This window comes from Gambusia affinis, linkage group LG09, assembly GCF_019740435.1.
Source record: "Gambusia affinis linkage group LG09, SWU_Gaff_1.0, whole genome shotgun sequence".
NCBI classification, from domain to species: domain Eukaryota; kingdom Metazoa; phylum Chordata; class Actinopteri; order Cyprinodontiformes; family Poeciliidae; genus Gambusia; species Gambusia affinis.
The window spans coordinates 1204573-1217871 of record NC_057876.1 but is presented as its reverse complement, the minus strand read 5'-3'; the positions used below and the strand labels follow the sequence as shown (position 1 = coordinate 1217871).

Here is a 13299-nt window from a genome sequence, read left to right as displayed (position 1 = left end):
GGGTTAATGGTCTAAAGACACTGTTTGGGGAAAATGACAAGAAACATATTTGGTGGGATGGAGGTAGACTGTCAAATCTAATACCAGCTGCTAAGCATAGTTATGGCAGCATTATGCTGTGGGCCTGCATTGCTGACAGTACTGGTGCATTTCTAAAAGTGAATAAAATTGTTTCATATTAAGCTCAAATTAACAGCTACACAGTTGAAACATTGATGCAACTGAGCCTCCAATAACCCCAAAATAAGAACCGATTTTAAACATTATAAAGAAAGCTGTTTCTATTTGTCATATTTTTATGAGCATAAAAACTCTGAAACCTTTCCAATCACTAAACTGAAACTGGAGATTTCTGAAACCAGCTAACAGGCTTAGTGTGTTAGCATGCAAACACCCATCTGCATTATTAGCAAAGCTGTTTAGAGGAGTCTCTTTGGTCCATTAGTGAGATCCAGAAGAATAATGAACTCATGGGACTGAAACTTTGTGTGCATGTTCAGCATAATCCATCTCTTTTTTTCCAGCTGGTTGCTTTGATAAACAACCTCTTATGAAAACTCTGAGGAGGGGCACCGGGCCAAGAATGAAGAGCCAGAGTGAAACCGCACACACACGAGCGGACAGCAGAGAGCTGAAAGCGAGACTTCTCGTCTTTTAAACAGGAATAAGTCTGAAGGCTCATATTTCATTAAGTCCTTATTACGAGGTTCTGTCGTCGCCTCTGCAACGTGCTGTAATCTGTAAGCCATTACAGGTGGCTAAAAATAACTACGTTAACACACACAGCTGCCAAGCCAACCGGCAAAATTTTAATAAACGTCATGTAAAGTGCCGCAATAATCAAATTTAATAGGCCTGAACCATGGCAACACTGCTCTGCCCCTCAGTGCAGTTTGCATAAAGAAAATGACAGTAAACCTAATAACAGAAGGATATTTGTTTCTTTTACATATTTAATTCATAAGGTGTTGTTTTATTTAGAGCTCTGCGTTTGGCTCAGTATCACAGAGAGCTCTGCCAGGAGCAATCTGAGAGGAAACCACACAATAAGAGATGCAAATAGAGGTGATTGTAAGAAACACAGGAGGGCAAAAACAAAACATCAACAGAGTCAACAAAAGACTTTAGCATCTTCTAACTTTGTGCCTCTTTGGACCTCATGTCTCTGACCTTTAGTGGGAATAAAGTGGAGCCAGCACAGGAAGATGACACAAAATCAGACCTGGGGAACAAAGCTTCACCTACCCTCCTGTGAATGCAGTATGATATGTGTATGTATTGGTAAAGGTGACCATATTTATCTATATTTATGGAAATAGCTGAAAGAGAAAATCTAGCGCTAGATTCTCATGAGCGCCTTCTCCATTGTCCAGTCTCACTCTAGCTGGTTCGGTTCTAGCCAGGCTGGGTGTGATCCTCACTATTGAGTGTGTGAATATGGCTGACTCAGGTCAACCCACAAGACCCATTTTGTCTTATTGAAATTCATTACTGGTCCAAACATAATGAAAACAGTTAAGGTTATCTGATCGGTTTGCTATACATACAAATCAGTTGATATTGTTGCTTTTTATTTTAAACTTGGGTAACCTTTTGGATTTAGATAACACAGTTCAAAGATGTACACCAACATCCAGACATGAACCATAGAAACATGTTGTTCAGTACGTGGGGAACCTCAACCCGTCCAACCCAGTCAGGTCACTCACCTGTTTCCAGTGAACATGTTCACCTGTGGAACATGTCCTCTCAGCATTCTGCCATTTTCCCAGTCTTTTGTTCTAACTTCTTTTAGAACCTGCTGCAAGTTCTAAAAAAAAAAACTGCAATAGTCACCATTCATCAATTCCAAATTACTGAATATTTGCAAAACCACAATAAAAATTTTCCATTTCAACATTAAATATGTTTAATGGGCTGGCTGGCTGGCTGGCTGGCTGGCTGGCTGGCTGGCTGGCTGGCTGGCTGGCTGGCTGGATGGAACGAACGTTGAATATCTTGTCTTTGTAGTGAATTCCATTGAATAGGTTGGAAAAGAATTGCGTCATATTCTGTTTTTATTTATGTCTTACATAACGTCCCAACTTCACTGGAATTGGGTTTGTAGATTAGAGCAATAATTTGTTAGAATGGACCTCATTGCTCAGAAATAGGATGTGTTATGTATTTGTTTCAGGTAGCAGGGCCTGGCGCCATGGTTACAGACGTTTCCTAAAAACAGTGTCAGCAGGGTGAAGTGATGGAGTCTCTTCTGTTTATTAAACGTTTCCAACAGCATCATATCTTGTCTTCTTTTCTCATAACCATCATGCCAAAGTCATTCTCTTTGTCAAAGCAGCACAGTTTCTGTTTCTGTTATATTAACAATTCCATTAATGACTCTTGTGTATAGGTACAGCATCTCTCTGACATGTCAACCTCACAGTTCAACTTCCACGTCTAATCTGATATGTTATTACATAAACAATATACAAATCTATGCTGACAGAAAGACATATATATATATATATATATATATATATATATATATATATATATATATATATATATATATATATATATATAATCAATTAGTTTCAACTCATTGATTGATTGATTGATTGATTGATTGATTGATTGATTGATTGATTGATTGATCGATCGATTGTTCGATTGATCAGTTGATTGTAGCAGTTGCAGGAGACTCCATCTAATAGTGAGTCAAATGTCTGAGGCTGACCATCTGAACATTTTCTTTAGATGTTACAATCTTTTAAGAAAGTGAAATCCAGTAGGAATGGGTTATTCAGAGAGATTCTTTCAAGCTACAGTACATTTCTTATTTCATAGCCAAAATGGATCCGCATGTAGAAAAAAAATACTCATGTTTTCTTTACATGGCTGTAACAACACACATCTGTGTTTCTTAGGGTTCCGTTCCCGTGTCTCTGTGCACGTCTGCAGCAGCCATAGTGTGCACTTGTAGAATAATCAGCAGCTACTTGTGAAGGCCAAACTCAAGATGTTATTCTCAGGGGGAATCTAAGTGTTAAACAGCAACACAGCCTTGATGATTGCATTCACCCTCCTCAGCATAACCCCATGGCCACATGCACAGGCTATTACTCTTCTCCCCTGACACACGCTGACAGCGAGTCGCCCCCACTTTTCCCCAGCACAAAGGAACCCACACCGCACCTTTAAATGCATCTCCAAAGCTAATACAGTCCACACATTGATTTGAGCTGGTTCTGCCCTCACAGCCCGTGTAGCAGAGGCCTGAGGTGAAAGGAAGGAAGGTTGGAGGTGTGGGGGACAGAATGAATCAAAGATAAATCAAGAGATGTGAAGGGCTGAGAGGTGATGGGTTAAGTACTGAAAACAGCAGCAATACACTGGAGTGTAGAGGCAGAGCAGCATGGATGGAAGCATGTCAGTCTTAACTGAGCGGGCAGACGGGATGAAATGAGGCCATGAAGGAGCAAGGAGGGAAAAAAGAGATGGAGAACAGCAACATGCTAGTACATCTCCCCCATGGCTCCCGTCCAACGCTTTTAGAGCGCACTGCAACCGCATAAAGATGTCAAGCGGAAAACGCAGAGCCATCATCAAACTCTGGGAGGGGCTCCGTCCCTGACGTTTCTATGGAGTCACACCAGGTCTTCAGAAAAACACTCTGCTTTTCCACTTTTCACCATCAGTTTAGCACACAGGATCCAGCCAGAGTAGCACACACAAACTCAACTCATTTTACTGAGCACAAGTCGTAAAATCCTGTGTAATCCGAACACTACTGACCAGATAGTTTACCTGGTTGTTTTTTGATAAGAATCTCACCAGTAGAAACAGATCTCCTATTGTAAATCCTCTGGTAAAGAAAGAGCTCGAATACGAGTAGTGGCAAGAGCTAATGGGAATTATGGGATGGAGTCTTACAAATAATAATTTATTTCACGACCATAAAGGAAGAAAGTAATTTTTTTGCGTTTTTCAGTGTGTGGTATTGTGCCTTGGTTCCTCCTGATTTGCTTTCATTCTTAGTCTCTGGCTAGATGAGCTTCATGAATGACATCAAATTTACAGATTATATAATAATAATAATAATAATAATAATAATAATAATAATAATAATAATAATAATAATAATAATAATAATAATATAATAATAATAATAATAATAATAATAATAATAATAATAATAATAAATGGTTTCACTGTTGTTTTATGGTGTACAAGTTGTATGAGCTTAATTCTTAAAACGAATTCAAAAATTAGTTTAGAAGACTGCTCACTTTTACACCTAGAAATTTGTAAAGATTAATTTTGTGCACATAAAAAATACATAAAAGTCTTTTAACAGATTCATTTTAAAAAAACTCTGTATTTCTGATTCTGTTTGATAAACATAAGTTTCTCTCAAAATTCAGCCGTTTAGAAACGTAATTACCATATTTATGCCACAAATTGGTGCAGATCTTCTGCTCCTACATTTGCATATAAAAGGACGAATTATTTAACAACTAAAAAGCCTTAACATATTTTCAAAACATGAAACTGAGATGTTGCATTAAAGAAGATGAAATATTTTATTTTTGCTCTCTAATCTTAACTGGGCCAAAATGTTGTGAACTGATAAAATGCAACAGAATAAATCAGCTCTGAATATTCAGAACAAGAGGCAACAAGTGAAGCAGAATGTGGCTGATGAGATGAGACCTCTGCTTTGTGCTTCAATGGAAATTAAAGGTTGTTTAATATTTGATATAGCCTTCAGTGGAGATGACGAGATGGAGATAAAGCTGTGCATATGGAGCTGTGTGTTGGCTGTGGCCCACAGTATCAAAACAACCATGATCTCTTGGTTAACCTACCTAACAGTCTCTGCATTGTTAGTTGGTGAAAGATGTTTGGTGGAAGATGACTGGCGAGCGCTCCACACCAAACTGGTCAACTGTCCTGAGAGGTTTTTGTGACATCAGATGTACAGAGTCAAAGAGTAAAAAAATGGGTGTGGTTAAGGTGATTGACCCTTTGCAAACTACATGTTAGAAGTGAGGAATGGTAACACTGAACTGCGATTGTCTTCCCAAGTTGTTTTTGCTAGTGTAGTCATGGCGTCTAGTTCATGTCTGTGGATGTAGCACACCTAGCTGGGGCTCAAAGACAGATTTTTACAAAAGGTTTCCATAGAAACCGATCCAAACCTTCTCTCTGAGGTATTAGTTGATTTGATCAAACTGCTGACTTTACCTGAATTCACACCACATGGTTTATATCACTATGTGGGTCTTTCCCTGTTAACCAGAGCAGACTTAAGTGTACAAATGTCTGGATGCTAAGCAGCTTTTTTTTCAAACATGGTCAGCTACATGCTGGTGGGATATTTTCTCCATGGTTACCAGTGATTAGACACACACCTCCATAATATTTGATCCTATCTCACTGACTTATAGAGTATATGAACATTAACAGTAATGGCATTCAACACATAATTTTGAATGAAATATGTGCAGAATTTCAGTCCAGCTGTTTTGAATACATGATTCCACTGTGTTAATGAGCTCTGTCCATCACCAAAAGCTCATTATCAAAACCAGACATTAGCAGGCTGTTATGGCTGAGTGGATAATTCAGATGAATATCAGAAACAACTCCTATTTATCAGTAATATCCATCCCTGAATCTTTTTTTCAATTTAAACCCATTCCAGTGCTTGCACTTCAAAGGCAGAAAGGGGCCCAGACAGCAGAGCAGCTGGGTAAAGGCTGTGTTGGGGTCCTTCAGAAGGTCGGGGTCAGTGCGATGCTCCAGGCAGTCAGGAGAGAAGGCAACGAGCCACCTCCACTGCTGCTCCTTGTTTTCTTCTTTGTCTTGGCCTCCCCCCAACCCCCTTAACAACTCTTCCTCGTTTTGAACTTTTCTTCCAGTCCCTTAGGCAGCACCTTCGGTCCAGCACCACCTCTTCATGGTGAGAGGGAATCAATAGTGCTCAGGTCTGCATGGTGGAGGAGGCATTGATTGTTCAGTCCCTTCGACAGCCCTTTCTCTGTCTGTTCAGAAAAGCCTGAGGGCAGGAAGTTTTAGACTTGTTTTCATATCAGGCAGACATTTATCTAATTTTGGATCTCCAGAGATGCAAAGAGTTGATTTTTACACTCTTTCCTCCTCGCTGAATTCATCCAGTGAACCACCAGAGGCCTTCCGTCACCAAGCAGAGCACATTATCGTTGAAAATGACCCTGAATGTAATGCTACTGGTAATCACTGGATTGTTGCCTTAATCACTGAGGTGCTGTTTGGAATGAGGAATGGCACCAGGGACTGGAAGCCTGTGTGAAGCAGTAGGTTAATTTGGCTGCGATTTAAGGTAGCTGGGAAATGACTAATGCTTCTGCGGACAGGATGGAGCTGTGGGAGGTGCTCTCAGCTAATGGGGGAAACAAAATATCACCACATGCAACATGGCATTAAAGAGGGGAATGGCGAAAAGTGGTGCATTAAAAGTCAAGATTGGTTGCAAGGATACTAGTGTAGGTTTTATTCTTCAGAGCTTCATTTAGTGTTGCTGAGCTCCTCGTGGTTCAGCGCCGCCGGAGGCTCTGGGGAGGGACGCTGTGGAGCTCTCATTTTACACAGCCGCTCTTCTCTGCTGCAGTCCAGCAATCTAAATCTTTCAGGGAGTTATTTACCATCTATTGCACAAAATAGAAAAGTAGAAGTGAAGAATTTTTTTTCTTTAAAAGACAGCTGCAGCATAAACACTACTTATGTTGTTGCTTTGCTAGTTCTACTCAGTGTTTGACCCCTCTTGGCAGCAACTACTACCATCCATAATTGGCAATGAATGGCTAATTAATTTTTTTTTTTTCAAAGCAGAATTCCTTACAGAATTTGCAAAACACTCCTCCAAGCCATCTTAGATGATGTTTTTTAGCATGAATGGTCTTTTTAAGGTTATATCACAGCATCTGGATCAGATTGAAATCCAGAATTTGACTAGGCCACCCCAGAATCTTCATTGTAGTTTTAAGCCAATCTGAGGTGGACTTGCGGTTCCAGTTTGGATCATTGACCTGCTGCATAATCCAAGACTGCTTCAGCATCAATTCTGTGATGTCCAGACATTCTCTTAGATTTTCTGAAACAGAGCAGGTGTCAGCAGGATGCAGTCACAGACCAACACACTACCACCACCATCATCATCATCATCATCATCATCTTACATGCAGCAGGATCCCTACGTGTTGTGGCCATTTATGCTAAGTTTTTGTAGTTTATAATTTCTACCAATTTAGCTTGTTCTTTGGGTTGTTAGAATATGTTTAAATTAATTTAGAACCAAAATTTGTAATTAATTTTTATATTTGGAATTGTTTAGATTACGTGGCTAATTGTTAGACCCTCCCATTAATTTGTGTAATTAAGAACACACCGGGTGCTTTGTGTAGGAGGTTTGTTTGGCAAATGTCTGGTGTGGACGGGAGGGTTTGTAGAATGATTTTTTGACCACTTTTTCCTACAAAAAAAAACTTTTTCCATATATTCAAACCACTTTGTTGTACCGTCAAACATTAAAGTGAGATTATTTTTCGTTTTGACTAAGCTACAAGATGTTTTTAGTTATTATTTTGTCTATACTTTTGCATTAAATAAATCAATACAAAAGTGCGTTGAAATCCGAAAACTTTCCTGTTACCCACCACGGCCTTTATTGGAAATTTTGGTTTTTTGGAACAAAAGGCTGCGACACTACGTTTGTCTTGTAATTCCAAAGAACATTTTCTTAAGTCTTGGAGATCATCAAGATGCTTTCCAGCAGGTGAGCAGTGGGCCATTGTGTTCTTCTGAGCCAGCAGTGGTTTTGAGCTTGGAATGTTTCCATGGAGACCAGTTTCCAAGTCTCCTTAACTGAAGTGAGTGAGGCTTGCAGAGCTTTAGATCTTATTCTACCTCTTGGATGAGTCATTAATGCACTCTTGGAGTAATGTTGATGGGTCAGTCTCAATCAGGAAGGTTCAGAATTGTTTTCTCCCTGTGGCTCACTGACTCTAAAGCTCTTACAGTGTATTCACAGAATACTGGTAAAGTTCACTTATGCTGTGAAAACAGACCGGCCTCGATCCAAAGTAACTACAGCTAACACACACCTTTATGGACTTCATGAGCCACCGTTGCTAACACTGACACTGTAAGTGTCATGAAGCGGTGTGATGTGAGGTGAGGTAGACGCGGCAGAACCAGAAAAGATGTAGTATAATGAATTTAATCCAGACAAAAAAACACAATAAGTCCAAAACTCCTGGCGGCACAGCTGAGCGGAATCCAAAGGCTCAACACTGGTAGCAAAACAGGATAAACGAATGGACAAACTGACACGTGCAGAACTGAAGCCAAAATGAGACGAGGACCCAACAAAGACACGGAGACACAGGTGACACTAAATACACATGAGGTAATCAGGGGACAAGACACACCTGGGAACTAATCAAGGGGATAGACAGGACAACAGAGACTCAGGCACACAGGAAACTAGAAATAAATACACAGAAAAACATGGAACCCAACAGTACCCCTCCCTTAAAGGGCGGCTCCAAGACGCCCAAAAACAGTCCAAAACTCAAAAACACAACAAGGGTGGGTGGAGGGGCTCTGGAAGGAGGGCCAGAGTCCAAAACAACAAAAAACACACCCAACCGAGTGGGCAGAGGCCAAGAGTCCAAAACACACATAAAAAAAAAAAACTACCCACAGGGTGGGTGGAGGCGCAGGAGGCGGAAACCACGGAGGAGGTCCGGGGGGCGTCCGTGGCGCAGGAGGCGGAAACCACGGAGGAGGTCCGGGGGGCGTCCGCGGCGCAGGAGGCGGAAACCACGGAGGAGGTCCGGGGGGCGTCCGCGGCGCAGGAGGCGGAAACCACGGAGGAGGTCCGGGGGGCGTCCGCGGCGCAGGAGGCGGAAACCACGGAGGAGGTCCGGGGGGCGTCCGCGGCGCAGGAGGCGGAAACCACGGAGGACGTCCGGGGGGCGTCCGCGGCGCAGGAGGCGGAAACCACGGAGGACGTCCGGGGGGCGTCCGCAGAGCGGTGGCCGGACACCTGGAGGCGGGTCCGGCGGACGTTGATAGCGCCAAGGGAGGCGGCGACGAGGAGTCTCTGGTGCCACCCGGAGGCGGCGACGAGGAGTCTCTGGTGCCACCCGGAGGCGGCGACGAGGAGTCTCTGGTGCCACCCGGAGGCGGCGACGAGGAGTCTCTGGTGCCACCCGGAGGCGGCGACGAAGGGACACGGGAGGAGCACTATGAGGCTGGGGCTCAAGAGGAACACAAAGAGCTGGAGTCTCGGGAGGAGCTCTAGGGAGGTTGGGTGGAACACAAGGGGGCGACAAGAGGTCACTAGAGGGCAACGGGGAGCCACTGGAAACACTAGGGACTGAGGAGGGAGCACATGGAAACTCAGAGTGGAAACTAGGAGACAATGAGAAAACACTAGGTAGACACTCGGAGGGGGCACTAGGGGGCGGAGACCCAGGACGAGCAATAAGGGGAGGAGACTCAGAAAGGTCACTAGGGGGCAACGAGGGGACACCAGAAGCACTAGGAGGCTTGGAGGGGACACAAGAAGCACTAGGAGGCTTGGAGGGGACACTATGAGGTGACGGAGGAACACTAGAACCTCTAAGGGGAGGAGACTCGGGACTACTAAGGGGTAGCATCGAGGAAACTACGGGAACTCCGAGATGCTGGATCTTGGGAAGAATACTAAGATGTTGGGAGGGAACACTAGAAGGCGGAGGTGACTCAGAGGGACCACTAGAGGGAGACAAAGAAACACAGGAACCACTAAGGGAAGGAAACTCAAATGAAACACTAGGGGGCAACAAAGGGACACTAGGAGCACTGGGGTTCTCGGAAGGAGCACTGGGGTTCTCGGAAGGAGCACTGGGGTTCTCGGAAGGAGCACTGGGGTTCTCGGAAGGAGCACTGGGGTTCTCGGAAGGAGCACTGGGGTTCTCGGAAGGAGCACTGGGGTTCTCGGAAGGAGCACTGGGGTTCTCGGAAGGAGCACTGGGGTTCTCGGAAGGAGCACTGGGGTTCTCGGAAGGAGCACTGGGGTTCTCGGAAGGAGCACTGGGGTTCTCGGAAGGAGCACTGGGGTTCTCGGAAGGAGCACTGGGGTTCTCGGAAAGAGCACTGGGGTTCTCGGAAAGAGCACTGGGGTTCTCGGAAGGAGCACTGGGGTTCAACGAGGGAACAAAAAACCCACTAACTGGGGCAGGATGCGCAGAGACTGCAGTGGCTGCGGGAGGCACAGAGACAGGAACAGAGGCTGCAGCAGCCGCTGCAGCAGCCGCTGCAGCGTGCTCTGAACGAGGAGGAGAAACTGCCGTCGGCTCTGGTCGCGGAAGTGCTGCAGCGGAGGCTGCGGCGGCGAGAGGCCGAGAGACGGCTGCGGCGGAGACTGAAGGCAGCGCCGGCCCAGAAAACGCAGGAACTGCAGGAGCAGCAGCAGTTCTTGGAGCAGGTGTGGCAGACACTGGAGATGACGGAACTGGGGCCGGAGGATAGGCTGGGACGGATTGTCTTCTCCGAAGAAACTCGTCATAGAGCTCGAAAACTATCTCCAACATAAATGAGTCTCTCTTAAACTGCTCAAAAAGGTAAGAAAAATCCTCCTCGGATTCTATTAGAGGAATGTTTGATGGGAGTGTCGGGGAAGCATTGGAGGTGGCTATCGGGGTGCGAGTCTGGTTCTTCAGCAGGTCGTAGTCCGACTCTAAGCCCATCTCCTCCAGCAGCAGCGGAGAAGGCTGGATCTCTACGTCCTCGTAGAGATCCCTTTGTGCCATCTCCAACTGCTGCTGGATCCATCCCTCACGGTTATTCTGGGCCATGAAAGCAGCAACCTCACCTCGTTGTTCTTGGTTGGGTCCTTCTGTCATGAAGCGGTGTGGTGTGAGGTGAGGTAGACGCGGCAGAACCAGAAAAGATGTAGTATAATGAATTTAATCCAGACAAAAAAACACAATAAGTCCAAAACTCCTGGCGGCACAGCTGAGCGGAATCCAAAGGCTCAACACTGGTAGCAAAACAGGATAAACGAATGGACAAACTGACACGTGCAGAACTGAAGCCAAAATGAGATGAGGACCCAACAAAGACACGGAGACACAGGTGACACTAAATACACATGAGGTAATCAGGGGACAAGACACACCTGGGAACTAATCAAGGGGATAGACAGGACAACAGAGACTCAGGCACACAGGAAACTAGAAATAAATACACAGAAAAACATGGAACCCAACAGTAAGTACTGATAGGGCTTCAATTCTACCTGCAATTTGCACATTACCTCCAAAGTTAGTTTTTTCCGGGTTTGTGCGCCATTATTTCTGTTCTGTGATTGTTACCTGGGTGACTACGTTTAGAAATTACTGCAAAAAAGCACAATGTGAAAGCAAACCACACCAAATGAAAAACTTCAACGTTTTTAGTCCAGACCAAACAAATAGACCAAAGACCTTTCCTGGTGTGAACACACTCTTAGAAATGGCTCTGTCAAAGATTAGTTTCTCCTGGTTTTAATTTCCTTAGTATGGGTCATAAATTGTTGAATTTTTTAATCTTTTCATCTACTTCATTTGGCAAAGAGATTCTGTTTAAGTAATATTCATGCGTGGTTGTGCAGGTTTGTTTGAAGGGATTTTTGTGTGTGAAATATGGTTGTTGATCTGAAATATTGAGGAGTAACAAAAAGAAAAGAAAATCTGTGAGAAGATACTTTCCATAACCCATCTTATAACATATGCTGTGTCTGAACAGTCCTGCGCTTCAGCTGTTTTAATCACAGCATCGGAGCAGCACTAATGCATCTGTAAAGTCCCAGTGTCACTCTAATGAAAGAAAGTTGTTTTTTTTATATAAATAATGTAATAGTTATTCTCAGTCGGCTTCAAATCATCGTTTCTTGCTTCCAGTGTATTATTATCTCGTTCAGCTGAATCAAAACATCCTGAATCATCCTGAATTGTGGCTGAGAGGTGAATTGAATCACGTTGAATCAGTGCTGGCTGCTCATGTATATTTCGTGCATCAGATCAGCAGTAAAGCAGCAAAACCCAACTCTGATGAAAACACTTGAAGAAACTGGATGCATAGTGAAGATGATATTTATATGACAAAGAAACTATACCTTCTATGTGTTTGACTTTAATAAAAACTGTGATATTTACTGGGTGTCATTAAAGACAAAATAATGCATGGTAAAACATTAACAGGATCATGTGATGAAGACACATCAACAGCCCCTCCATATGTTTTCATTTCACCATCTGTAGCCATAAAGGTAGTACATGCTTTATCCAGCATTTATTATGCCTGCTTCAAGATTTTTGGATTTTTATTCTGTACTACTGTCATAGCAGTAGACACGCCTGACTAGACGCGCTTAATTCTGAAGTTTGATACCTATTGTAATGGACCAGCTCAGACTTTAATACATATAAAAAGTAACAAGTCATTTATTTATCATTTAAGCTTAAAATAGATCTCAGCTACTCTTTATTAAAGCAGATAAATAAAGTGATTTGTTCAAATGATGGTGGTGACATTGGTAGGAGTTTGTCCTGCAATCAGTAGGCTGCAGATTCGATTCCTTCTCTGTTTGCCTCTGTTGTGCCATTGGGCAACACACTAGAATGGCAGACTGCTCCCGACCACCATCAGTGTGTGAATGACTGAATGTAGGGAGAAGCACTATGAGGTCTATATGGACTCGATAAAGTGCTATTCAGGTACAAGTCATTTACAAACACTTCTTTATTAAATATCTAAATTAGCATTCCTTCCACACATATAGTTCCACTTAAATTGGTTAGAAATATAGAAAAATGTCAGAATTATTCCATCAACCTTCACAGATCTGCTCCTTATTGACAAGCTCACAGAAAGACTTCCTACAGTGAGCCGTACATGTGGCCCTTTCATTCCAGCAGAATCTGGGTCACATCGCTGCCACCCATGTGAGGGATGCTAATTCTTCAAAACTTTCTGTTGCATCTATTATTCAATGTGAATCTCATTGTTTCTTATTTCTTTATATAGTTATGTTTATTTAATTCTCAGTTGAGAAGCTAACTAGTGCAGAAATACTTTGGTTTGTACATTTTGATGAAGTGAGCCTCTTGAAATTTGCTGTATTTTGACCCTGATCGTGTTTTTTATCTTTGGGTTTTATGTTAAATGGTGCAACATCCAAAATAAAACCTCCACTTTGCTCTGTGGTGTCTCATTGGAGATTTAAATTCAGAATAGACCTGCTTT

The 13299-nt window shown here is 43.2% G+C and overlaps 1 protein-coding gene across 1 annotated transcript in view; it reads left to right on the top strand.

The window, feature by feature from the left end:
* LOC122837430 overlaps positions 1-9331 on the top strand; it is a 29331-nt gene extending 20000 nt beyond the window's left edge. Inside the window, exon 5 of the mRNA XM_044127784.1 lies at positions 9018-9331. Coding sequence (XP_043983719.1) covers positions 9018-9331 — 314 coding nt within the window. The remainder of the gene's footprint in view (positions 1-9017) is intronic.
* Positions 9332-13299: the final 3968 nt, after the last annotated feature.